At 39.7% G+C, this 26,634-nt stretch overlaps 1 protein-coding gene across 5 annotated transcripts in view; it reads left to right on the top strand.

Annotated features, from left to right (window-relative positions):
* The window catches only part of TSPAN9 (tetraspanin 9), a 135,806-nt gene that overhangs the window by 54,479 nt on the left and 54,693 nt on the right, over nt 1–26,634 (top strand). For 3 of the 5 annotated variants that reach the window (XM_015871566.1, XM_015871574.2, XM_015871555.2), the window contains one exon: nt 24,455–24,534. The exons of 1 other annotated variant lie outside the window; for it this stretch is intronic. In XM_015871566.1, coding sequence (XP_015727052.1) covers nt 24,472–24,534 — 63 coding nt within the window. In that variant the 5' untranslated portion in view covers nt 24,455–24,471. Of the gene's footprint in view, nt 1–23,607; nt 24,535–26,634 lie in introns of those variants that run through there. One more of the 5 variants, XM_015871546.2, reaches the window with a different exon arrangement.

Raw genomic sequence — 26,634 nt, 5'->3', positions numbered from 1 at the left:
GTTTAGGCGGTAGTTGCAGAGTATTTGAAGTTAAACTTAAATAGTGATTGCTGGGATTGAGATTTGCCCTCTCTTTTCTCTCTGCATGTTTTCATTATTGTGCTTTCATTATTATAGTACCTTGTGAAGCTACTTTGATCAGATTAATTATATTTTATTTCATAGGAATAGTTTTCAGTCAGTTCGTTTTCTTGAAATGGCTTACTGAATGGGTACATAGGTTGCTCTGAACGTAATGCCTCCTATTTATTTCCATGTAAATGACAACAGGTACAAGTAGCACAGCAACACTATTTGATAGAGCAAATTCTCAAATACAAATCACTATTTTTCCCCAACATTGGTCACCACCAATTTGCATGGATGACCTGATTGAGATGCACTTCATTTCATGGATTGACAGCTTTGTATGGCCATCTGAAACAAGGTTTGTGTTTCATGTTACTGTCACCATTGCTGAAACAGACGACCTGTCACATCAGTGTGGTAACACTTACTCGTAGGTTCTCCATAAATGTTAAGCAAGCATCAATAAATGTCAGTGGGTACAATTTTTTTCTGCATGGAGGAATTCAGTGACACACCTTTGCTTCATATGCATTTCCATGTCAGATGCCATTTTGTCAGACTTCCCCTCTGCTGCTGTCTGTCTTATGACAACAGAGTGTAACAGGATATTGGTAGGAAGGTTCAACTTCTACTGCCATACCACCAACATCTACCTCTGAGGTGGTGGGACAACATAATAAAATAGATGGCTTACTTTTGGAGCAGTCCTCATACCCATGGCCACACCTGAGAAGTGTGGAATGCTGCAGGAAAAGTGAGAAGATGGAGGAACTCAGGAGCTTGAATTTGCAATTGATTACTTTAAGCTGCTAACCCACTGCAGCCTAGGAAGAAACTTCAGTGTTAATCATGAGATGATTGTGCTGACTGAATACCTACATACAGATCAGTACAAGGAAACCTTGTTCTCCACAGACATGGTTCTCCTTTCTTGAAAGCTTTCTTTTTCTTCTCAAAAAGGCTTTGCAATGCTATCTTCACTTTTTTCCTGATAATGGGCTAATTTGGAGGATTGTGACTGTTGTAGAAAACTCTCAGCCAATCCTGAGCAAGTGGGCAATTTGCTGCTCAGTTGCCTGCATGTAAATCTATGGGAACTGTTGTGATTCATCTGCGGGTTCTCAAAGATCTGACTTATGTCATCACAAGACCTCTCCCAATTAGTTTTCAATGGACTTGGGAATCTGAAGAGGATCCATTTGACTAGAAGCTGGAAAACATTTTTCAAGGATTTTCAAGAAGGGCAATAAAGAACACTCTTCTAATAACAGGCTAGACAATCTCATTTCAAAGACTGGCAAATTTATGAGGATTATTCTGGGATAGTGAAGAACACCTGATTTCACAAGCTGGGGAAAGTCCTGCTTAACAGACTTTATTTGCTCTTATGACAAGGTTACCCAACTAATTTATCAGGGGAAGTCAGTTGATGTAATCTTGGAGACACTGTCTCCCACAGTATTCTGCAGAAGCTGGAAGCCCATGACTTGGACAAGTACACTCTTGGCTGGATAAGTAACTGGCTGGGGGACCGGTCCAAGAAAGTGGTGGTGGGTGCAGTTAAATCCAGATGGCGACCAGTCACTAGTGGTGTTCCCCAGGGGTCAGTGCTGGGGTCTGTCCTCTTCAATATCTTTATCGATGACCTGGATGAGGGTATTGAATGCACCCTCAGAAAGTTTGCAGATGACACCAAGCTGGCTGGAAGTGTTGATCTGCCTGGGGGTAGTGAGGTCCTACAGAGGGATCTGGACAGGCTGGAGAGCTGGGCTGAAGCCAATGGGATGAGGTTCAAATTTGGTAAGCAAGCTGGGTAGACCATTAAACTTGATTCAGTGGGGGAGGGGGATGGACACATCTGTGACAGAGAAGAGCCAGGAAACATGTCACTTTAGGAAGCAACAGGAAAAAAACCGCAGATTTGTCACAAAGGAATTCAGGACACTACTAGAAAACTATGACCTAATTGCTATCATAGAAATGTGATGAGATGAATTGTACAACTAGAGCATGATGATTATGAGCTACAAACTTTTCAAAAGAGGTAGGCAAGGGTAGCAGCCCTCACTGTTAAGAAATAAATTGCAAAGAGCTGCCTCAGAGAAACTGCCATGATCAGGTTGAGAACTTGTGGGTAATAGTCAGGGACCAAACCAGTAAGGAACATCTGGTGGTCAATATCTACTACAGACAGCCTGATCAAGGGTAGCATATTGACAAGGCCATCTTGCTTCAGCTATAAGAAGTGTCATGCTTGCAGGCTCTCATCCTTATGTGGGATTTCAGTCACCCAGATATCTATTGGGAAAGCAACATAGTAGACTGCAAGTAATCCAGGAGACTCCTAGAGTGCACTGAGGATAACTTTCTGGTCCACATATTAGACAAACCAACTGGATAAGAAGCATTACTGGACCTGGTGCTCAATAGTACTGGTGAACGTAGTCTTCCAGGTGTGGCCTCACCAGTGCTGAAGCATCACCTACCTCGACATGGTGGAGATACTTTGCCTAATGCAGTTCAGGATGCTGTTAGTCTTGTATATTGTAAGGGGACATTCCTGGGTCATGTTCAACCTTGATGTTCACCAGGGGTCTTAGATAACTTTTCTTCCAAGGTGTTGTCTAGTTCGTGGGCTCCCAGCATGTACTTGGGGTGCTTGGGATCATAGTATCATAGTATCATAGTCTCATGCGGGTTGGAAGGGACCTTAGAGATCATCGAGTCCAAGCCCCGGGATTCGAGCCTCCTGTGTAGCAGAGCGGCACTTCTACCACTTGCGCCACAGGGGGGATTCGAACTCCGGGCCCCAGTGTTGCAAGGCGGCGTCCTTAACCACTGCGCCACCGGGCAGTTGTTCATCTCCAGTTGCAGCACTTCGCAGTTCTCCTCGCTGAACTTTATAAGATTCCTGTTCAGAAGAGGACAAATAAACCATGTGGAAAAAGAAATATAGTTTGCCAGCAAGCGATTGATGACCTGGATAAAAATCTTCACAGCAATCAAGATCAAGGGTGTACTGCACTTTGATTACAAATATGTAGCTAGTAAGTCAAGGGAAGGGATAATTTTTGTTTCTTGTTGCTCAGTACTTGAGGTTACATGTGCAGCATTCTGTCCAGCATTAGATCTAAGATGCTAACAAGTAAATTCAGAGAAGAACCAGTAGGAGAATTTTAAGGATCTGGAGTACATGATGTTTACAAGTCCTAGGTATCTGGTTTTCTTTCCCAAAAAATAAGCTGATGTACTTACTTTACTCTGTGTAGGGTTGTGTGTAGAGCAGACAAAGTCTTCTCAGACATTCACAGTAAGGACAAGAGGCAGTGGTCACAGTAGGTTGTTGAGTAAGAATGGAGACAAAGAATAAACTCTTCCCTGAGAGTGCTTCTGTAGGAAGAAGTTACAGTAAGAAACTGTGGGATCACCAGCCTCAGAAGTTTTCTGAATTCAGCTGGACAGGATGTTAAATAATGTGATACAGCTTTGAATTTAGTTGGAGTAGGTGATCTCTAGAGGTCTTTTCCAACCTGAAGTATTCTGCAGGTCCAAACAGTATCACTAACTTGTTTCTTGTAGCAAAAGCATGACTTAAAATTTGTTTTAATGCCAGAGCGATTAAGGCAGTGTTTGAAAAACAAATTATTTTTCTCAGTTCCACTACAGACTTTACATGGTTTGGGTTCAGCAAGCCATTTTAGTGCAATAACTTGATGACTGTTATCTTTATGCTAAAATGAAGTGTCTGTAGGAGTGAAAAGTGCTGACCTTCAAAAGGAAGGCAAGGTTTTCTTAGGAATTACTGTTTGAAAAGTGTAACCATTAGAAAAATAATGGAGCTGATATTAAAAAGAGAATCCAAAGCTGTCTTCAAGGTGATAGAACTGTAAACAGTAACAACATGAGTTCATAAAATGGATCTCACCAGACAATATGATTGTTGTTCTGATGGAGTTACAAAATGAATGTTTTTAGGGAATGAAGGGAAAATATGTATATCTGTGCATTTAGTATATACATATTAAATCTGTGCATATAGAGAACATATGTTAGCTTTCTAACGTGAAGTTTAATTGAAATTAGTTTAGGTAGGAGGGATATTGGTTGGATTGAAAATTGGTTAAAAGGTATTAAACAGAAGTTGGCTATCAACAGGAATGAATTAGTTACGTACGTTAGGAGTTATACTGTTATGTAACATTGTTAATGATACAAGAGAAGTGGGATAGAATGATCTTAATGAGCTTTAAAGGTAAACAGAACTTTGACCCTCAGAGCAGAAAAATAACACAAAGGGGAGGAGTAGTGATAGATATGGAAGGGGAAAGAAAAATGTAATTTAGTTTGGAGAACTTTTAAATCAGCACATATGTTTCATAGAGCATATGCACTAAACAGAAGCAGGGAGAGAGGTGCTTTCAATACAAATTTATGGTGCAGAAAATTGTAGTTAGTGTCCTAGAACCCTTCCTGAGCATCAGACTTCACATTGCTCATGCCATTAGGTAAGGATGCTTTTAAACTTTTGCATATGCATTTGGGCCTGGACAATGAACTGTTCATGGAAATTGCTTACAGTAAACTTAGTTCTATTGCATGAGTCAGTACACCCTCTGTGAGCATTTTGAGGTACTAGGATGACCTGTAGGTAAAACTGGTTGTCTGGAAGTGCCTAGAAGCATTCTAGGATATGATGGACTTGAAAGTGATAGAAGGGAAGTAGTTGAACCCACAACTTTTCAGATCATGGATTAAATGAACTTTTCCACACAATTGTGGGATTATGGTGCTTAATATAACACTTTACTATGGAAGGTATACTAGAAAAAGGGTAGGCAACTGACTGTGTTTTAGAGATAGATCTTCTGAAGGCAACTTCTCAAATAGTTTTCTTGGCATCTATATTTTTATGATGAGTTGTGTGTGTTGTTTCAGAATGTGCTGTATGGTCTCTGCAGTCCTCTGAATCCATGTAACAAGAATGTGGATAACATTTTTTTTTGGTTGTTACTTCAGCTTCCTTTTTATAAGCAATGGTATAAGAGTAATGTAAAGGTACCAGATTCATGGCTGGCTTTTTTCAACAAGAATCATGTGTAACTGCTATGAACAAGTTTGGACAGTGCCAGTTTAACTGATATTTTGTTGATATTGGTATTGCATCTTTGTTTTAGAAACTACTGGGAAGGATTAGGCTTTAGAGCTGTAAAACCAAGCAGAAAGTGATCTCTAGCTCAAAGTTTAGTATAACTACTGTGGTACCCCTCAAATTCTTTATCACTGTTGATAACTTCCCATGTCCCTCTAGGATACAGAGTGGTTCAGTTTTACCAAGCTAGATGCGAGTTGAGAGCTGATTATGAACTGTGCCATTTAGTCTGATTTCCATGAAAATATGTAGTTTGCACATTTATCTCATTGCACTATTTGAAAGAAATAAGGAAGGTATGTGACAGTAAACAAACCTCGCTGTTCTAACCTGAAAAGCTTGTTTGACTGAAAAATAATGATTTATTTATTTATTTAGACACAGTTAAGGATCAGGGCAAGCCATAATCTTTTTTTCCCTTTTTTTCTGAGTATCTGAGATATGATGTAGATAAGGATGGTTTTTATACTTGGAAAAGGAATTTTAGGATTAATTTTCTGCTTAAATTGGCAGTCACAGGGTTTTGGGGAAGATAAGTTTCAAACAGAACATAGAATCATAGAATAGCTTGAGTTGGAAGGGACATAGTGATCATATAGCTCCGCCATGAGCAGTTTTCCAACATCTAGATCAAGTTGCTCAGGGTCCTGTTTAACATGCCATCGAACACCTCCAGGGATGGGGCATCCACAACTTCTCTAGGCAACTGTTCCAGTGCCTTTCCTCCCCCTAAGTAAAGACTTTTGTCCTAACATCTAACCTGTCTCCCATCTTTTAGTTTAAAACCATTCCCTCTGATAATATCATTATCAGACCATGTAAAAAGTCAGTCTACACCTTTCTTTTTTTTTTTTTTTTTTAATAATCTCCATTTAAATACTGAAAGGCCACAGTGAGATCTCCCCAAAACCTTCTCTAGGCTGAACAAACTCATCTTCAGCCTGTCTTCATAGGAGAGGTGCTCCAGCCCTCTAATCATCTTCGTGGCCCTTCTCTGGATAAGCTCCACATCTTTCTTGTGCCAGGGGCTCCAGAACAGTTGTCTTGATGGTCTTCACAAGGGCAGAGTAAAGGGAAACAGTGACCTTGCTCACCCTATTGGCCACCCCTCTTTTGATGCAGCCCAAGATGATAAGGTAGGCTTTCTGGGCCACAAGTCCACACTACTGGCTCATGTCCTGCTTTTTGTCCATCAGAATACCCAAGTTCTTCTTACAAAGGCTGCTCTCAAGGACTTCTTCTCCCAGTATGTACTCATGTCTGTGATTACTCCAACCCAAGTGCAACAACTTGCACTTGGCCTTGTTACTTAAGTTCATTTGGGCCCACATCTCAAGCTTTTCTAGGTCCATTTGGGTGGTATCCCTTCCTTCTGTTGTATCAACTACATCACTCAGTGTCATCAGCAAACTTGCTGAGAGTGCACTCAGTCTCACTATCTAAATAACTGATAAAATTTTTAAAGAGTGTTGGATAAATAAGCCCATGGTGAGTTGCTTATATGAACGTACTGCATGAATACTAGATCCTAGATATGATTCTGTGATTCTGTGTTAGACTCTTGAAGGCTTGTTGGCTGACTGAAATGGAGAAATAAGTTTACTTGGATACTTAGATGGATATTAATATTATTTTTCTTCAGAAACTTAATGGCTTTTACTATTGTTAGTATTTTTGTCTTCTTTTTAGTCTTAGCATTTATCTTGTGTTCTCAATGGTGTTAGGATGTTTTTTCTCAGACCTTCAGTGACGTTAGAGTGGTCTGTGTTACACAGATTTCTTAACACGTTTCTGCCAATTGTAAAAAAAGACTGCTGTGGTTAAAAACAAAAAACACAATAGCAAAACAAAAGCAAACAAAAATTAAATCTGGATGTTGTTGGGATTGGCCAACATTTGAGCATTGTCTGAGAACTGCAAAAGCTATGCGTCAAGCATTTTATATGTCTGAGTGTTTAGGAATCATTTTATCCTTTATCAGTGGTTATATGAGAACAGCCTTTAAGATGATTTTCTGCCTCATCTTCTCCTAGCAATTATTGCCTTCATGTCAGTTGTTGTTCAGCTGATAATTTCAATCAAACTCCACTCTAAAGTTAGTGAAATGTTCTATCAGCTTCAGAGCTTTGGCTCTCCAATAAGGCTTGACATATCTTTTAGCTCATGCTCCAGATTATGATTCCAGTCAGCAATTTGCCCTTGCTGCTAGGAAGGATCATGGTATTCTTGGCTGCCCTGAGGAGAGGATTGCCAATGGGTCAAGGAAGGTGTTTCTTCCCCTCCTGAGTATGGATGTTGTTGAAATAGTCCAGTGGAAGGCCACCAAGATGATCAAGGGACTGGAGAATCTCTGCTATGAGAAGAGGCTGAGAGAGATGAAACCTGAAGAAGAGGAGATTCAGTGCACAAATCTTTACTATAAATATCTGCAGGGGGGGTGCACAATAGAGCCAGACTCTTCTAAGTGGTGCCCAGTGCCAGGACAAGGCACAGTGGGCACAAGCTGGAGTACAAGAGGTCCTGCTTGAATATCAGGAAGCACTTTATTGTGAAAATGACCAAGTACTGACACAGGTTGCCCAGGGAAGCTGTGGAGTCTCCTTGGAGGTCTTCAAAAGCCTATTAATTAAATTAATTAAAAGTATTAATCCTAATAGGTGTAGAAATAAAAATGATGTTCATGTTAATATATGGAGATTCTACCATCTCCAATCAAGTCATGATGCCTTTATGATGGGAGCCCATAAATTCCCTTCTAGAATACCCTGCACTCAGTGAGTCTTCTGCACATGGCTGTGATTCATTGGTAAAGATATCAGACTGTCATTACCTTATTTGTGAATATCCCTGCTAATTTTATGTTGTGTACTTGAGAATTCACACTTGAGTGTGACTGCCTAGCTGCAATTCTGTCTTGCACATTTTAAAATTCTGCTAAAGCATAGTGCATATGTCCTGATTTTCTTTTGTACTTATGGTTTTGATTGACCTCAGTAGTCTCTCTATCTTAGTCATTGTCCATCCCCCCAGACTCCAAGCCCTCCAGCTGACTTGACATCCCCTGTTTATCACTAACTCAGCTATGAATGCTAATAACACAGAACACAGAATGCTAGTCTGGAGTCATGCACATGCTTTACTCTGGGAGAGCTATTCTGTCTTGCTGTTATCAGTATGTCGAACATATCCTACTGAGTGTTGTGTTGGATTTCCAGGGCATCTGTTACATCCTGTCATCTCCCATCCCGGATCTGATTGCAGATTTTGAAGCATCTAAAAGTTACTGAAAGATCATGATGGGTCTTATTATTGCATAAATCTCATTTCCACAAAAATACAGAGTGAAAATAAGTTGTGTGGTTTGGGGAAGTAAGAGTGACTAGAATCTGTTGCTAACACCATGCCACTTACACCAACCTTCAATTATATGTAAGGCAGGAGTTTTGTGCTTTTGTTTATGTTCTTGTTTTGTTTGTGTGCTTGGGAATTGCAGAAGCAGAGAGGCCACCAGAAATAAACTACAAGGGCTGCTTCAAAAGTAATGCCTTGTATTGTATTATGTTGGCCTACCATGTCAGAGGCTGATGCTGGAGGTATGGTAGTAGAGGTTGAATCGTCCCACCAGTATTCTGTTTTGTTGCTGTGTGACAGATGGCAGCAGAGAAGCAGTCTGACAAAATGGTGTTTGACATGGAAGTGCGTATGAAGCAAAGATGTGGAATTGAATTCCTCCATGTGGAAAAAATTGTATTCACTGACTTTTATCAATGCTTGCTGAATGTTTATGGAGACATAAGAGTGAATATGAGCATAGTACATTTTTGCAATGATGACAGCAACATGAAAGACATCTGCTTTTTAAAAATGTTTAACTTGTTTAAGTGTGTGCTGAAATTGCATGCTAGCATGCTGAAATAAAAATTCTAAAACTCTTAGGGAGACATAGTTCTGTTAATAGAACTGCTATTTTTTATTAAGCCTTTTTATGCAATGGATTTTTATTTTGGACTGCAGTGAGTTATTTTTTTCTCCAGGTTATGGCAGGCACTAGATTAGAACATGATCACTTGTTATGAGGAAAAACAAAGTATTATCCTTGAAAAGGTAAATCACGTCAGAGAACAAAAATGTTTAACAATGAAAAGAATGTGCACTACTTTGCAGGTATGTGAGTAGGATTGTTCAGTTTGATCATAAGATTTAGTGTTTAGTAGTGTGGAAGTTGTGAAATAAAACATTTTAATTCCTTCAACAGTTTTCTTACAATATCTCTTTTCATTACCATCCAAGGAACAAATTCATGTCTGTTTTCTTAGTATTTTATGCTCCTTGTAATATAGCACAGAAAACATAAAACACAGCAGTGGAGGTATTTCCATATGCTGCTATTTGCCATTAGAAGTGGATCTGATGCAAAGATGCAGGACTAATGCTTTAGTCACTGTTACTACAGTAGAATTTGTGATTCCCTGAACTAAGGTGAATGATTGAACAAAAGGTTCTTTCTCCCCTGTTGTCCCATATCCTTCCTTATTCTTCTGTCCCTTTTCTTCACTGGTTGTGTTTGTGCAGTTTCACACTCTTTTCTTCTTCTTACTGAGGCTATAAGGAAAAGAAAGAAAAATGCTTATAAGGATAGATGACAGAAAACTATGGCTACAGGAAAGATTTGTAGCAGATGATATATCTGAACCAACTTAGAAGTCTGTCTGCAAAAACTAGCATTAGCTTATGCTGGTAATGCAATGTTAAGAAAATAAGCATGTCTAAAATTGTATAAACTCAAATTGAAGTTGTTAAATAGCTTTCCACTGTCGTGACACATTTTCAGCATCACAGTAAATTTTAGCATCTCTGTGGTCAAGGATCATGATTTCTTCTACATAAATAACTTCAGTTTGAAATCTTTTGGAAATCTGTTTTTGAGGAGATTAGAACAGCCCTTCATCTGTGTTTCTCTAGGTTATAGATTTATTTTAACAAAGTCTTTAAATAATTATTAATCCCTGTGTTTGTAGATAAGTTATATTGTTGTATTTGGGGAAGGTCTTGCATTCTATTGAATACACCCATGTTTTGGATTCATGCTCTAAATAGGGTGGAAGAAATACAGAATATGATGATGGAAGAGGCTGAAGTTTGTTTTGTCATTTATTCTGTCAGATGTGGATTTCAGCAAGATAGTAGTCACCACATTAGAAAGAATAATTACCAGATTAAATCAGTCGAATATCAAAGGCTTTATGCTCTTTGGATACTTGATAGGATAAGGCTGTTGCTAATTTGAAAAATCTAGTTACTGGTAAGATATTTCTCCTCATCAAAGTGTTAGCAATTACACTTCACCAGTTTTTCAATGCCTGTGATTGTACTTACATTCTAAGTAAGTGACTGCTACTCTGAACTTAGAGACCTCTGCACTATGGAGTTCCATCTAAGTCTTTTACATTCTGGGGAGGAGTTAAGCTGTGATAATCACAGCGAAACTGCTTCAATAGTTGAATATCAGAGCAAAAAGTTATAGTATTAGAAAAGTCTGTATTGGAAAAACCAACTGGAGACTGTATTGTCCAACCTTCTGTTGAAACCAGTCTTTGTTTACGTTTTCCAGGGATAGGTCAAGTGGAATGTTGAATGTTTCCAGTGAGGGAAGTTCCATCATCTCTCCACATTATTTTTTCCAGTATTTATTTAGTCTCTCACTGAATGTTATTTTTTCCTTACATCCAAATTAAATTTTCCCTAGAAGTCAGTTATTTCTGTTGCTTATCTTTTTACCTTGCGTCCTTGTGAGCAAAGTATCATTATCTTCTATAATTTATTTTAGCTACTGGAAAGTGCTAATTAGCCTTTTGGAAAGTATTTAGATGTAGTATTAGATGGAACATCTGATCATGAACTTTGTGTCTGCCTGCAGCCCCAATATTAACATTTTATGGGCTGAATGTTCCATTTCAAAATAGCATGTAGCACCTATTGAGCTTATCTTTATTTGGCATTCTGCCCCTAACCATGCCTTTCCTCTTCTAGAAGTCATTGGTTTCAAATTTCTCAACATTTAGAAATATGTGTCAATAGTCTATAATCTAGTTTTTGATTTTGAAAGATCATCGGTTACTTTCAATGAGTTGTTTACAGAATGTGTGTAATTGCTACCAGTAACTAGCCTGAGAGAGAATCTGGTTGACAGAACTTTGCAGCAATTACATAGCAACATACTAGCCTTTAGTGTTTTGTTTGTTAATTTCCCCACTGAGAATGCAAGACACTATAGAAATCTGCTTTGGATTCTTTGAATTGTATTTGTTTTTTATATAAAAAGAAAAAAAAAATCTGGATCTTAAATATGAGGGTTGTTGTAAATGTATGAAGACAGTTCTGTGACATTCTGATGCCTGTGAACAATTTTTTAAGGAACAGTTCATAGTGAAGAATTCATTAAAACCTCCTTCCTCCATCCCCCCTCCATCTGTAGATTTGATGTAGTCTTTCAGACTTGGAGATCACAGATATTTGAGAAAACCTGTATAAATAGCTTATGTGTTAGGTAGGGACAAAGCTGAGACATCTGTATAAACTGTGGAATCAGAACCACCAGGTTGGAAAGGACCTCCAAAATCACCCTGTTCAACCATCCACTTATCAGCAGTATTTCCCACTACACTATCTCCCTTAGTACAACATCTGAATATTTCTGGAACGGCTCCAGGTACAATGACTCAACTGCCTCTCTGGACAAGCCCATTCCAGGTCCTGATCACTCTTCTGGAGAATAATTTTTTCTTAATATCCAATCTGAACCTCCCCAGCACAACTTGGGGTCATAGTTTACTTGCTGCATGATGGCTTTCAGCTTCTTCTGTTTGTGAGTTGGTGTAGATGCACTTCAGCTGAGCCATTTGCCTCACCCTCAACCCTGGCATCGTTCCTAAGGCTCATCTCTCATGAGCCTTGTTTTAACTCCTACTTCCTCCATACCTAGTTGTAAGTCCTCTCAATGAACCCTGCCAGCTCATGGGCTGGGATCTGTTTCTCCCTTTGAGATAGGTGAGATCCAACAGAGCAGTCACCAAGTAAAGCATCTCATGGTGAAAAAAACAAACAAAATTACTGTGATTTCACCAGCCTCTTAGCCATGTATTCATGAGATGGGTTTTCCTGGTTCTTTCAGTATCCCTTGCTGCCCCTGAAAGGATAATCCTGTTCAGTCAGCTAGCTGCCCCAGTCCCCTGAAGTCTCTTCTGATAGCCCTCAGGCTTCTCTCAGTGACTTCATTGCTGCCAGCCTGAACTATCAGTAAGGGATAATAATCAGAGGGGTGAACCAGAGTAGGGGGACTCTGACCCAGTCCCCGGGGAGGCAGCACACTTCTTTAAGGGTAGGATTTCGCCAATGTGTGGGGCCCTCCATTCCTCTCAGAAGGGAATCACCTACCAAAACTACCCTTTTTTCCTTACTGATACAAGCAGTCTTGAGGTGTGGAGTCAACTGTCTTGCTGTGGACAAACTGCTGGATGGACCTTACCCTGCATTCTCACTCATCCATCCCTCACGTTCCAAAGCCTCAAGCCTATTACACAGGGGCACCCCGGGAGTTGAGGATATGGTTTGCCTGTTATGCCAAGCTGAGACCTGTTTTCTTTCCTCCCCATCTATTAAATCCCCTTTCTGTCTGATGGTGGCAGGGCAGCGGGTCCACCACTGTTTGAGGGTATCACCCTGGTGCCTTTCATGTAGGTATGGCATGGAGTTATTCCATCAGCTATTCCACCTGCTCACACTCCTCAACACTCCTTGACCTCTCTAGCCTCTCCTTGAGTTCTGCCACCATGCTGAGCAGATCACCTTTTCAGACGTCACTTAGGTAGAATCCCTGTTGTCCTTCACTGGTAGCAACAGGCTCAGGCACTCCTTGCAGCTAGAGACCTGAAGAGCCACCATCTTGGGTAGGCACTCTAGCTGAATTGCCACATTGTTTTTAGCAAGAGTTTTCTGTGTACCAGAAACTGTGGCTGGATTTGTGCCTGGGAGGCAGATGGTTGGTGAGCCAGTCTCCCATGTGGGGAGAGATACTCAGCACCCCCGCTCAAATGCCTAGCTTGAACTGCCCATTCTGTGCTTCTCTGATGCACCACACCATGTTTTCCCATGCTGTTCGCTGCAGTCCTGAGTTGCTGTGCTCCTTGTGGGCTGGCTTTATGCAGACAGGGGTTTGGCTGCTGTCACTGCAGCTCCCACACTGTATCAGTACTGCAGCACCTCAGGAGCAGCCTTACTTTCCCAGCAGCTTTTTTTTTTTGCAATGTTTTGCTGAAGTTTTACCTTTCTGTGAAGAGTTCCTTGGTGCAAGCTGAAAATGACGCTAAAAACTATTACAAAATAATGATAGGCACTCTTAAGGAGGCACTGAACTAGAGTAAGTATTGTTTGATTGCTTGTTTGAAATAATCAAGATGATTTCTTAGTCTTTTTCTGTATCATTGTATATAAACTTGGCATTGAATTATAGAGCAGATGAAAAGTCATCATTCTGTTTGGAAAAGGATTCTACACAGAAAAAATTATACCTTACAATTAATCAGATCTGTTTTCTTTGTGTATCCACAATTCTTGGTTGTATTGATTAAACTTTTACTGCTTTTTGTTTTCTTGTAAGCTATAGATCTTCCGTAGTACTTCTGCTATGGAGTGAAGTTTATTTTTTATTTATAGTCTTAGCTCAGTTACTTAATATGTTTACAATTTCAAAACCTTTGTTTTCAGTGTACAAGGCAGCAAGCATTCACATTGACAGAATAAATGAAAGTTATGCAGAACTTGTGTAACTTGTAGTAATCCTTGGAATACAAGAAGTATGGGATTTCAGAATGCTTTTTATACAATTGAGTTTTGATTTAAATTGTATTTGTGCATAATATTTCTTCCAAACAGAGACAGATATACAGATTTTCCTGAATGTATCTGCCAGATTTTCCTGGTGAGTTTGCAGTAGGAAAGGAAAAGATCCAGTTGTTAGCAATTTAGAACAGTTGAGTTTCAGAAATTAGGTATGATGATGAATTAGTTATGGTTAAAACAGCAGAAGCAAGCAAAGCATTTCTATGTAGATTACATCACTGCAGATTTACTGTTAAAGTTATTATTTGAGGGCGCTGGCAGAGGTGATTGCTGAACTGTCATCTTTGAGAGATTTTGGAGAATGAGGGAGGTGCCTGTATACTGGAGGATAGCCAATATCACTCCAGTCTTAAAAAAGGACAAGAAGGAAGATCCAGGTAATTGCAGGCCAGTCAGCCTCACCTCCATCCCTGGAAAGGTGATGGAACAGCTTGTGCTGGATGCCATCTCCAGACAATTGGAAGAAAATGAGGTTATTAGGAGTGGTCACCAAGGGGAAGTCATGCTCTACCAATCTGGTAACCTTCTATGATGTTGTCACTGGCTAAATGGATGGGGGGAGAATGGTGGATGTAGTCTACCTTGATTTCAGCAAGGCATTTGATACCGTCTCCCATGACATCCTTATAACAAAGCTGAGAAAGTGTGGGATAGATGAGTGGACAGTGAGGTGGGTTGAGAACTGGCTGACTGGAAGAGCACAGAGGGTCACCATTGGTGGTGCAGTCCAGTTGGAAGCCTGTCACTAACAGTGTTCCCAAGGGGTCAGTGCTGACTCAGGTCTTGTTCAACATCTTCATCAGTGACCTTGGTGAGGGGATAGTGGTCACCCTCAGCAAGTTTGCTGGTGGTACAAAGTTGGGAGGATTGGCTGACACACCTGAAGGCTGTGCTGCCATTCAGCGAGACCTGGACAGGCTGCAGAGCTGGGCGGTAAGAAACTGGATGAGGTTTAACAAAAGCAAGTGTAGAGCCTTGCACCTAGAGAGGAATAATTGCATGTACCAGTATGGGTTGGGTGATGACCTGCTGGAGAGGAGCTCTGCAGAGAGGGACCTGGGCATCCTGGTGGACAACAGGTTGGCCATGAGCCAGCAGTGTGCCCTTGTAGCCAAAAAGGCCAGTGACATTCTGGAGTGCATTAAAAGGAGTGTAGCCAGCAAGTTGAGGGAGGTGATCCTTCCCCTCTACTCTGCCCTGGTGAGGCCTCATCTGGAGTACTGTGTCCAGTTCTGGGCACCCCATTACAGAAAAGACAGGAATCTCTTGGAAAGAGTCTAGCAGAGGACTACAAAGATGGTGAAGGGCCTGGAGCACCTCCTGTATGAAGAAAGGCTAAGTGAACTGGGTCTGTTCAGCGTTGAGAAAAGAAGACTGAGAGGGGACCTGATCCAGGTCTGTAAATATCTAAGTTGTTGTGGGCAGAGACCAGACTCTTCAGCAGTGTGTGGAGATAGGACAAGGGGAAATATTCAGAAACCAGAGCATAGGAAGTTCCGCACAAATGTGCACAAGAACTTCTTTACAGTGAGGGTGATGGAGAACTGGAACATGTTGCTCATAGGGGTAGTGGAGCCTCATTCTCTGGAGATATTCAAGACCCACCTGGTCACCTACCTGTGATTTGGCAGGGGGGTTGGACTCTATGATCTCTGGAGGTCCCTTCCAACCCCTACAATTCTGTGATTCTGTGATTGTGTGATTAACTTGTTCTGCTGAATGGAAGACTTGGAAGGCCTTTTTAATAATCACATTAGGTTTGATACCGGGTTAGGCTTGAACATGGGGGAGACAAGGGAGAAAGTTTGTGTGCATACTGTCATTATCATCTTTAAAGTTAACTCTTTGAACTCCTAAAAGAAATGTTTGTAACTTAGCACCTTCTACTACTATCTGGTAGAATTATTTTGGAAGCCTTTTGTTTTGTTCATGTGGTTTAAAGACCCATGCTGATTCATACCAGTTACTATGCAGTTATGGCTGTGTATTTAATAGATTCCTCTGAGCAAATGTTCAGAGGGTGACTTGAAGCATCTGCTTGTAATGAATTAATGAAGTTCTACTTCAAAAGGGGAACAGATACTTCATAACATAAATATTGCATACTTGTTACTCTCTTAAGTAGATCAGAGCCAACTGAAGGATACACAGTTTTCCCCATTCAAAACACCCTTTTTTTTGGTCTTTCAGTTGCCACTAAAGAATTGCAGCCTTTTGCAAGGTTGTTAGTTGCTGTCTGCTGATCAAAGTTATTTTTGGTTATCTTTGAGACACTGATGGTATAAACAAGCTTTTCAAAACTGGAGGAAACATGAGCTTGGGTTTTAAGAAGACTCATGCTTGTATCCATTAATTACTCCTCATATTAGGCTCTGACTGCCTGTTATTGCAGCTAGCACACAGCCAGCACTCATGAAATGTAAATGAGTCCACCTTAGTACATAGAAGGTCGTAAGACAATGTAACGTACTTCCGAAAGAGTTTGTTGATGTCCCCTTCTTGGAAGGATTCGAGGCTAGGCTGAATGGGGCTTTGAGCATCCTGGTCTAGTGGGAGGTGTCCCTGCCTATATTAGGGGGATTGGAACTAGATGATTCAACCCAAATTGTGTGACTCATTCTGTAAAGGTATAGGTTATATTTAGTCATAATACTACCCTCCTGCCTTTAAAGTGGCTGGCTAATTAATATGCTTAAAAATTAAATTCTAACACTATAAACCAGATAATTGATCTTCAGCATACTTGTGTCTTTGCAGACAGGATCATGTTAAATTGTATACTTTTTTTTTTTTTTTTCCACTTTCTCTTCCCCTCATACTCTTACAATGAGCTGATCACTACATTCACTAATAGCTGTACCGTTTCCTAAACCTGCTGCATTACAGCAAGAATTTTACCTTTGTTTCATTTTTACACCCTTTCTTGTATCTTACTCAGAATGAATGAGAACCATTTAGCCTCCTTTCTTTGAGATGAATATTCTGGATAAATTATTTTTCTCCTCTGAGGATTGTTGTTGGCAAAGAAAAGAACACTAATTGCGCGACTATTACATTATAGACAATAACACTGAATGTTACCATAAAGCATGCAAGGATCTTTATTGTAAAGTTAGATACAGGTGCTCAAATAGCATTACTTTTATGTGTCCAAAGGGCTTCAAGGCAGGAAACTGACTGTGGACTTTGTTCCAACTAGATTTTGCAGAAGCTTGTTGGAAGCCATTGAAGAGTCCAGCCCAAACTAGCAGGATGGAATACGGCTGTTACCCAATAGTTTGGTCATAACTTGAGAGCTGTTTTTAAAGGCACTTTGAGTACTGCAAATTATTACTAAAGAAAACATTTCTCATGATTTCAGGAGTGTTTCACTTGGATGACAAAAGAAGTGTGTGAGAGGAATTGTTAGGCATTATAGCTTATTACCACAGCTGATAGACCTCAGGGAGAGCAAGGATCAGGCAGAGGATTTAGCCATTGCAGAGGTTAGCTTCCACTGTTGTTAGAAGATATTTCTGCCCCAGGTCATGCTGAGGGCTCATCAGAAGACAGTTCTATGTTCTGCCTTGAACTCAGCCTACTCTGCAGAAAACTTTTTGTTCTGAGGCTACTGACTCTGGGCCCTTAGCAGATAATTAATCTGGCATTGTGACTCCCATATGAAAGCTGTGGGCCTGTGCCTATTGGACCTAAGCACTGAACCTATGATCAGGTTTTGCTTGGAAGTACTTTTGGTAAACAGTCTTTTGATGATTCGTGCATCTCTGATTGCTGTCCAGTCAGGCAGTCAGTTGAACACTTTCAGGTTAACATGAAGGCTGAGGCTGCTGATTACATAATAGGAAAGGGAGTCTACAATAATGGTGTAAATTTATTGACTGTTGTAGACATCTGGGGCTCTGCCAGCTCTAGTGCAGTGACTTTAAATGTCCATATTCATGAAATCACAACAGTTTATGCTCATAAATACTTAAGACAGGTTCTTCACTGAGAGGGTGGCTGGACACTGGAACAGGCTCTTCGAAGCAGTGGTCATGGCCCTGAGCTGCTGGAATTCAAGAAATGTTTGGAGAACACTCTCAGAAATGTGGCTTGAATTTTGTGTAATCCTTTGTGGTGTCAGGAGTTGGACTCAGTGACCCTTATGGATCCCTTACAACTCAGGATATTCTATGATTCTATGAAATGCCAAAATACGGGCATTTTAGCAATGTAGAAATTAACTAAGTTATGAAGGGAATGTGCCTTAAAATGTTCTTTCATGGCATCAGTGTGCAGGTTTGAGAGATGTATATTGCATTTAAAAAGTGAATTATGTCATCCTCCTGTCTCTATTCAGGTGAAGCATTTTGTGTGAAGGTTTTTCTGTTTTTGTTTTGTTTATTTTTGTTTTAAGGTTTAATAGCTACATTAATACATAGCAACCAGCTGCCAGTTAATTGGGAAAAGCAGACTGCTAGTGAAATACAGCCTCTTTAGAATAGAGATTAACCTTAAATCCAAGGGACTTCTACACACTGTAGAGAATTAGAAGAGTTCCTGTATTAATAATGTACTCCCAGAGTGACCAAGGGGAAAATGGAATGCCGTCTCTCACAACAGGCAAAAGACTTCTGCTGTTTGATAGTTCTTTTTATACTGTAATTGTGCAATTGCAAGCTGTTGCACTTAGGCTGGGGCAATCCCAGGTGTTTATACAGGCTGGGCGAAGAACCCTTTGAGAGCAGCTTCATGGAGAAGGGCTTGGGGGTCCTGGTGGACCAGAAGCTGGACATGAGCCAGCAGTATGTGCTTGCAACCTGGAAGGCCAACTATATCCTGGGCATTAAAAGAAGAGTGGACAGCAGGGAGGGAGGTGATTGTCCTCCTCTGCTCAGCTCTTGTTAGGCCCCATCTGGAGTACTTTGTCCAGGCCTGGGGCCACCAGTACAAGAAAGACACAGAGCTCTTAGAATGAATCCAGAGGAGGGCCATGAAGATGGCTGGAGGAGGGCTGGAGGACCTCTCCTGTGAAGAAAGGTTGAGGGAACTGGGCTTGTTTAGCTTGGAAAAGAGAAGGCTCCAGGGAGACCTCACTGCGGCCTTTCAGTACTTGAAGGGAGCATGTAAACAGGAGGGAGAACAGCTGTTTATGAGGATGGATAGTGAGATAGTGATAGGACAAGGGAGAATGGTTTTAGATTGAGACAGGGGAGGTTCAGGCAGATATGATGAGGAAGTTTTTCATTCACAAGGTGGTGATGCACTGGCACAGGTTGAAGCCCCGTCCCTGGATGCATTCAAGGCCAGGTTGAATGTAGCTCTGGGCAGCCTGGTCTAGTGGTTCGCAACCCTGCCCATGGCAGTGGGGTAAAAAGTAGATGATCATTATGATCCTTTTTAACCTAGGCCTTTCTATGATTCTATGATTCTGTGAATTGGGATAGTGCAAAAGTCAAAACTGAGGAGTACTGAAGTCTTGTACTGTACTTCTGTAGATTGTAAATAAGAAGAATCTTCTCACATTTGCGGCTTTTATTCTTTTTTTTTATTCTTTTTTTTTCTTTTTTCTTTTTCTAAATTTCAGTCTTTTACAAGGGGAAAGGTTCTTTTTATTTTCATATACTGCTTAAATACATTTTTATCTATGTTTTGACTTTATAACTATGTGGTTGTAAATATGTGTGTAGAATTGTTCAGCTTTTGTTCAGGTTTGCATCATGATTCTAACAAACGATACAAAAGCTGGTGAAGTGGGAAGAAAGAAGCAGAGGCATTCATGCACAGTCCAGCTGTGTGTAACTGGCACTGAAGATCTGATGAGATAAAAATAAAAGTTTATTAAAAGTACCAATAAAAACTGAAATTGTCAGGATCTGGTATGTTGTTTCCAGGAGGGGACTAGGTAAATCAGTATCAATAGCAGAACTAGCCTGTTGTTAGGGCATTATTATTAATAACCTTCCTTTTCATTGTGACATTCATTTGAATATCTGGTGTCTGAAAATGGTCTAACACCACTGCGACTTGGCTGAGCCCATAGATGGATGTCCCAGGCTTTTGTGTGTGGAACTAAGTTTATTTTTTTTTATGTGGAGACATCTTTCATCAACAAAATTCTGTTTTGGTAATTGGAAAGTAATGAAGTACATAGTGAGCTTTTGAATGTTTTTCATGCCGTAATTACTCAACAGAGGTAAGAACCGCAGCAAAATAAAATGTTTTCTTTTTGGAGCTGAGGTTCTACTTTCAAGTGGGACAGCTATAATGTTGAATGTCCTCACAGCATCACCTGCCAGTGAAGTGTCAAACAGAGACAGTTAAGTGTAATTGCTGATGAAAATATAGCTGGAGGATCTGAATACTGCTTTCTTCTTTGCTTGTTTTTTTCACCAAGTAAGCAGTTCTGTGTGATATATTAACTGAGCTACTAAAAACTTAGTGTTTACAGCTGGAGGAGGTAGCAACTTATCTGTAAAGCTACAGTGACAGAAGTTTACTGAAGCTTGTAAGGTCTCCTTGGTTGTAACAACATAACCACAAGAGAGAGTCATATGTTTATTTTATGCACAGCAGAAGGGGAGGCTAATCTTGTTCATTTTGCCCTAGTGCTAGTTAGTCAGACTTTAATTTTGAAATTGGATATTGTGGCTACACTTATTTCTTTGATTGTTCTATTTTATAAACTGTGGTGCTGGCCAGTCATGGACAGCTCTTAGTAATAGGTGCTCTATAAGTAGTGGTCAAAGAAGCAATCCCCCTCACCTAAAAGTCTTAGATGAGGAATAGAATAACCCCTCCACAATTCAAGTAGAAACAGTTAGAGACCTGCTGCTGCACCTGAACTGTCAGAAATCCATGGGGCTTGATGGGATCCTTCAAGGGTTCTCAGGGAGCTGGCGGAAGTAATTGCCAGTCTGCTTTCCACTGTCTGTCAGCATTCCTGGTCAACCAGAGAGATCCCAGAGAATTAGAGGCTTGCCAGCATGACTCCCATCTACAAGAAGGATTGTAAGGAGGATCTGGGGAACTGCAGGCCCATCAGCCTGACCTTGGTGCCAGGAAGGGTTATGGAGCAGATCATCATAAGTGAGATTACATGGTATGTGCAAGACAACTGGGGAATCAGGCCCAGCCAGCATGGGTTCACAAAAGGCAGGTCCAGCTTGATCAACGTGATCTCCTTTTACAGTCAAGCAACTGGTGGATGAGGGAAAGTCTGTTGACATAGTCTGTGAGGAGCAGCTGATTGAACTGGGATTGTTCAGTCTGGAGAGCATGATGCTCAGTAGAGACCTAATTGCTCTCTTACAACTACCTGAAAGAAGGCTGTGGTGAGGTGGGTGTTGACTTCTTCTCCAGCATAATTAACATACTGGGAAGAATGGCTTCACGTTGCATCAGATGAGATTCAGTTTCTACGTTAAGAAAAACTTCTTCTCCAGAAGAGTGGTTAGGTGTAGAAGTGTGCTTCCTAGGAGGTGGCGGAGGTGTTAAGAAAAGTCAGGATATTGGTCATGGTTTAGTGGGAAATACTGGTGAGAGTTGGACTTGACTGTCTTTTTCAGCATTGATGATTCTATGATTTTGTGGAAAATATCAAGATGGTCTGCTAATAAAAATAGGAAAAAGCTTGGGGGAGCATTGCATTGCTTTTTTTCTTAACCAGCAATATTAAATGTTTCCACCATTTACAGACTCTGGATTTATTGAGATTTTTTGTATATTATAAAATACACAAAAATATCCTTTTTTAAAAAGGTGCATATAATTTGTTATTGTAATGTAACTGTTAGTAACTGAGACATGTATTTATAATGCAATATTTTCCACAAATACACAGCTTTTTTTTTTTTTTTCCCTGAGTATCTAACTCCTTGCTTTTTAGTTTATCATTGTAAGTATTCTTGAAAACTAAAGAGTAAACAGAAAAAAAAAAAATGTTAGACTACAGACTACTTGTACAGTCTCATTATTTTTTACTGAGAGCTTATTTTGGTAAATTCTGAAAGTAACTAGCTTCAGCGTAGGATTGAAATGGCAGAACTTCTCAGTCAGTGGATTTTCAAGTAAATTTTTAAGGAGAAGAGTGTTTTCATTCTTCTAAAACAAAACTTAGGCATTTGCTTTGTGCTTTGAATGCTACTTGGCCTGCTTGTTCCAGTGTCTCAGGAAGATTCCAGGTCACAGCATGCCAAATTTCCATGTCTTTGGATTTTTTTCTCCTTGTGTTACATGCAGAAACTTTTCTGCTGCAGTGTTTCACTTTCTTTATCACATAGTTGCAATTATGATGGAGAAACCTGATGCAGGTAATTCTGAAATGACTTTTAAAAAACAGTGAATAAGCGTGCTTAATAAAGGCTTGGGTCTGCTTGCTAGAATGTTATTCAAACAAGGGGATAAGAATTGTGCATTCACAGATACTAAGTATTTTATGGCATGAAGCATTCAATGTTTATTTTCATAGGAAAATAAGGATATTTTCACAGGAAAAGCCTGTCAATAACAGTACATAACTGCTTTAAGAAGTTGATTCCAATGTTGGAATGTAAAAATAACAGAATTTTAAGGAGCTGTTGGGCATAGATATCTAAGAGTAAAGAAATTTCACAGGATTAGTTCTGATTTTGCGGGTTTTTTTTGTTTTTTTTTTTTTCATTTTCTGGTAGCTATATATCTTTTGTAGCGGCCTCATATTATCCTTTCTTTGAAAAAAGAAAATAAGAATTTACAGTTTAAATGTTTTCTCAGTTTGCAACATCCTTGTGGTATGTTTACAGTCTTGACAAAATGACAAATTTGAAAGCACCAATTGTGATCAGAATTATTGCCCTTTTCCCTTGTGCCACTTGAGCATAGTCTCCAACACACATGCACACTTCTGCCTTCTCATTTTAGAGTCCTGCCAGGCATGTTGTGTTACTATCTCGAAAATAAATGTGACATTTGGGTCACTGTTTCTAGTTCATAATCCACTTACAGCATAGGATGATACATTAGCATACACAAGAATAATCTCTGATTTACTAGTTAAGAAGACTGTAAATAGAAGGAGGTTAATTATTTCAGAAATGATGGTGTCGCTGTGTGCATGTACAAGTGAGATATGTATCTATTCAGTGTATGCTGGCTGCTAGTCTGTTCCAGTACCTTGTTACATGATGTTTAAGCCCAAAGAAAATTCTGTTTGTGCAGTCACTGTTCAATTTGTGTACAAAGAAAGGCTAGTTCTTGGCTCTCTAATGTATACTTGAACATACATAAACTGATTGCATTGGAACAGTACTATTACCTCACAGTTCTAGCTCATAAATAGCTAAACAGTACTTGACATTTAAAGAGATTTTCTGTTGTGCACTTGTATAGTCAAGTGTAACTCTAATCCTATTAAAGATACTGTGTCACAGAGGCGTGCCCTGTGGGAGAAGGCTTCTTCTAACTGGTCAGATGGAAAGCAGAGGGGAGGAGCAAGAAAGAGGGTGGATTTATTATTTGCTATTAGATCAGGGATTTCTGTGGGAAATGCCCAGTTGCGGATGATTTCTCATCAGCAGCGAAACACAGAGTGCACTCTGATAGCTGATTATTGAATGAAATACTGTAAATGGGTGGGAAAAAAAAGACAGCACGTGAATCAGACAGACTCAGAAAGGGAAGGTTAGAGCAAGGAAAGTGGTCAGGCTGCAGGGAGTTCTCCCAGGTGTACTGCGGAAGCTTTTTGGAAATGGACGCAAGAACCATCTGCTGCCTATAGATTAGAAGGCTGTAAAATAAGGGCAGAGAGAACAAGCCTGTGGCTCTTGAATAAAAATTGAAGTTCTGCGTAACTGATTCATCAAGATAAATCATGAGTCTCTGCACGCATAGGATATTAATGAATAAATCCATGCTACAAATAGAGTACAGCCTGCATTGCTATAAAAAATAGATAAATAGCAACAATGCAGTGAATAAATTCTGCACTAATGATCTGATTTATGTATGAAGAAAAAGAGAAGCAAAATACAGACAGCCTGTATTGCACTGCATTTAATACTGAGAGATGCTGTACATTGAATCTGACAACTATGGAAAGAGAAATCATGGAGAAGTCAAGCAGCGAGGATTCTTCAATTCACCGGAGTCCATCTTTGGATAGCAAAGATTCAGATTCTGCTAAACCTTCTACCTCAGGAAGGCAATTCAGCCGAGGTTTTACTGCCGGAGCTTTCTATGGCACAGCTGGATCACACACACAGAACCACACTGGCATCAAAACCGGATCTGGGACTGGCATAAAAAGTGACAAATACAGTGCACCCAAAGGCAGCAAATATGTGGTCTTTTACCTGGATCTATCCTTTGTTTTCCTTTTAGAATTTAAGAAGTGCAACATGACAAGAGGCTGCCTGTGTTGTTTGAAATATACGATGTTCCTTTTCAATTTGATATTTTGGGTGAGTACTGCATTTTCAGTTGCCTTCATTTGTTAGTGTTGTCTGTACTGCTGCATTACATATATAGTGCATCTTTGAAGCACTACAGCAAGTTCTTCCCCTCCCCCCAGCTGTCTCCTCCTCCCTTCTCACCCTGTCTCTCATACTTGCATGGAGTATATTCAGTATTAAACCTGTGCCTAATGAGAAAATGTACATTTTTAGGGTCATTATTATCATCTGGTTGCTGTATTTCAACTAATAATTCGTGAAACTCAATATTCTAACATGTTTTGAACTGGATTATTTAAGAAATAGCAAAACTGTTTTTCGGGAAGAGAAGAATTACTGTATGGTTAAAAACCTGTGATAACAGGTTTCGTAACTTGTTAAGCTGTAGTTAAATATAATTTTGAAGTACATTCTCACTGTTGGCATAAATCTCATTTGTTGTAAACTTCACTGACAAGCTGCTTTTTTGTTTGAAGGAAGTTCTTTTCCATTTCTCTAGTTAGAAACAATGAATTGCCTATTTTCTAACCTCTTACAGTATCAGCTTAAATGTGAAATAACTGGAATGATGAAGTAGTTTGGGTTCAGTTTCAGCTACAGTTGTCCACACTGATATGTGAAATTGGAGGTTCGCATTTACTTCTGAAGGATCAAAATTTATTTCCCTCCGTGAGCCAAGAGGCAAGAGGAGTTGCAACTCCTCAACAAACAAAAGCATAAAGACTACTTTGAACAAAATAACGCGAGGTGCAAGGAGGGGAGATGTTCAAATCAATTAGCAGCTAGGCATCCTTGATTGAACAGTACTGCTGAGGAACATAAAGTCTAATACTCGATATGTGTGAGTACTGCTGAAAATAAGAGCTTGCTCCATTTAAAAGCAAAGGTCACTGTTTTCCCAATATTACAATACTTGAATGTATGAACCATGTCATTAATGTTTGTGGTCCAGAAATATACTGTATATCTCATAAATAACCAAAGACATCTTTTCTAGGTTTATTTTAAAAAGAAGGGCCGTTAACAGTACAATTCAGGTGGTCTAGAGTCAGTGTTCTAGAGTTGTAATCTTACTAGCAGCTTCACTGCTCATCTTGACACACTGAAATAACTTCTAGGAGCAAGCATTAATGGGAGATTTGGTATAGCACTGAACCACTCTAGCAACAGTGATCTTTTAACAGTAATAGACTAAAATGTTTCAACCACTGAAATAGTGTGAATCTTACTTAAATAGAACTAGATAGAAAGGAGTGAGAAACATGTCATTGCAGTTCATGTTTTTTGTTATTTTTTAATCTTTTGTATACAAACACTACCAGGAAGTTACTTTAATTGTTCCCAGAATTAATCACTTTTATTCAACCTTGAAGTTGCATTACTTTGACACCTTGGAAGATTTTTTTTTCATATGATGCTTGTCACTATTATTTCTGGAATGGCTCTTCTGATATAATTGTGTTCTCTGTAATCAATCATCAGTTATCTCTTTACCTTCACTTACTAAAATACATGTGTTTCCTTAGTAGGCTTATATTACTTCTTTTTCTGTTATTAAGCATTGTCTCATCTGATGCTCCAAAAATGTTTTTTTGTATGAGCTATGCTACACACAATAAATACAGTACTACAGAATCACAATTATAGAAAAATGCTAAGGTGCAAGATGTCAAGTACTTTTTGATGTTACAACAGAAATTTGATCAACCAGCCTGGTTTACGTTGTTCACCTTAACTGTATTAAATTCCCCCTTTCTTCTCTTTACCTGACTTGAATTCAGTTTTGCCAGCCAAACTTGACATCTTGTGCATCATTCAAGAGGACTGAAGTCTTGCTAGATTCTTATTTTTCATAATCAGACTACATTATTATCCTGTGTCTTAAGCCATTCAAGTAAATAGGCCATCTCATTTTAATCACAGAAACGTGAACTAGAATGAAGCGTGCTATAGGCAAGTGTACTTTAGTTTGCCACCTCTGGCCTTGCACCTGGAACCTTTGATTGTATATTATTGCTGACAGGCTTTGGGTGTTTGACTAAGTGTGCGTGTTTCTTGCTTACTCTGAAATTTTCAGTGTCTCACTCCTGCCTTGAACTCTCCTGTTAG

This window comes from Coturnix japonica, chromosome 1, assembly GCF_001577835.2.
Source record: "Coturnix japonica isolate 7356 chromosome 1, Coturnix japonica 2.1, whole genome shotgun sequence".
Lineage (NCBI taxonomy): Eukaryota > Metazoa > Chordata > Aves > Galliformes > Phasianidae > Coturnix > Coturnix japonica.
The sequence above is the reverse complement of the archived record's forward strand: the minus strand, read 5'-3'. Positions and strand labels throughout refer to the sequence as shown.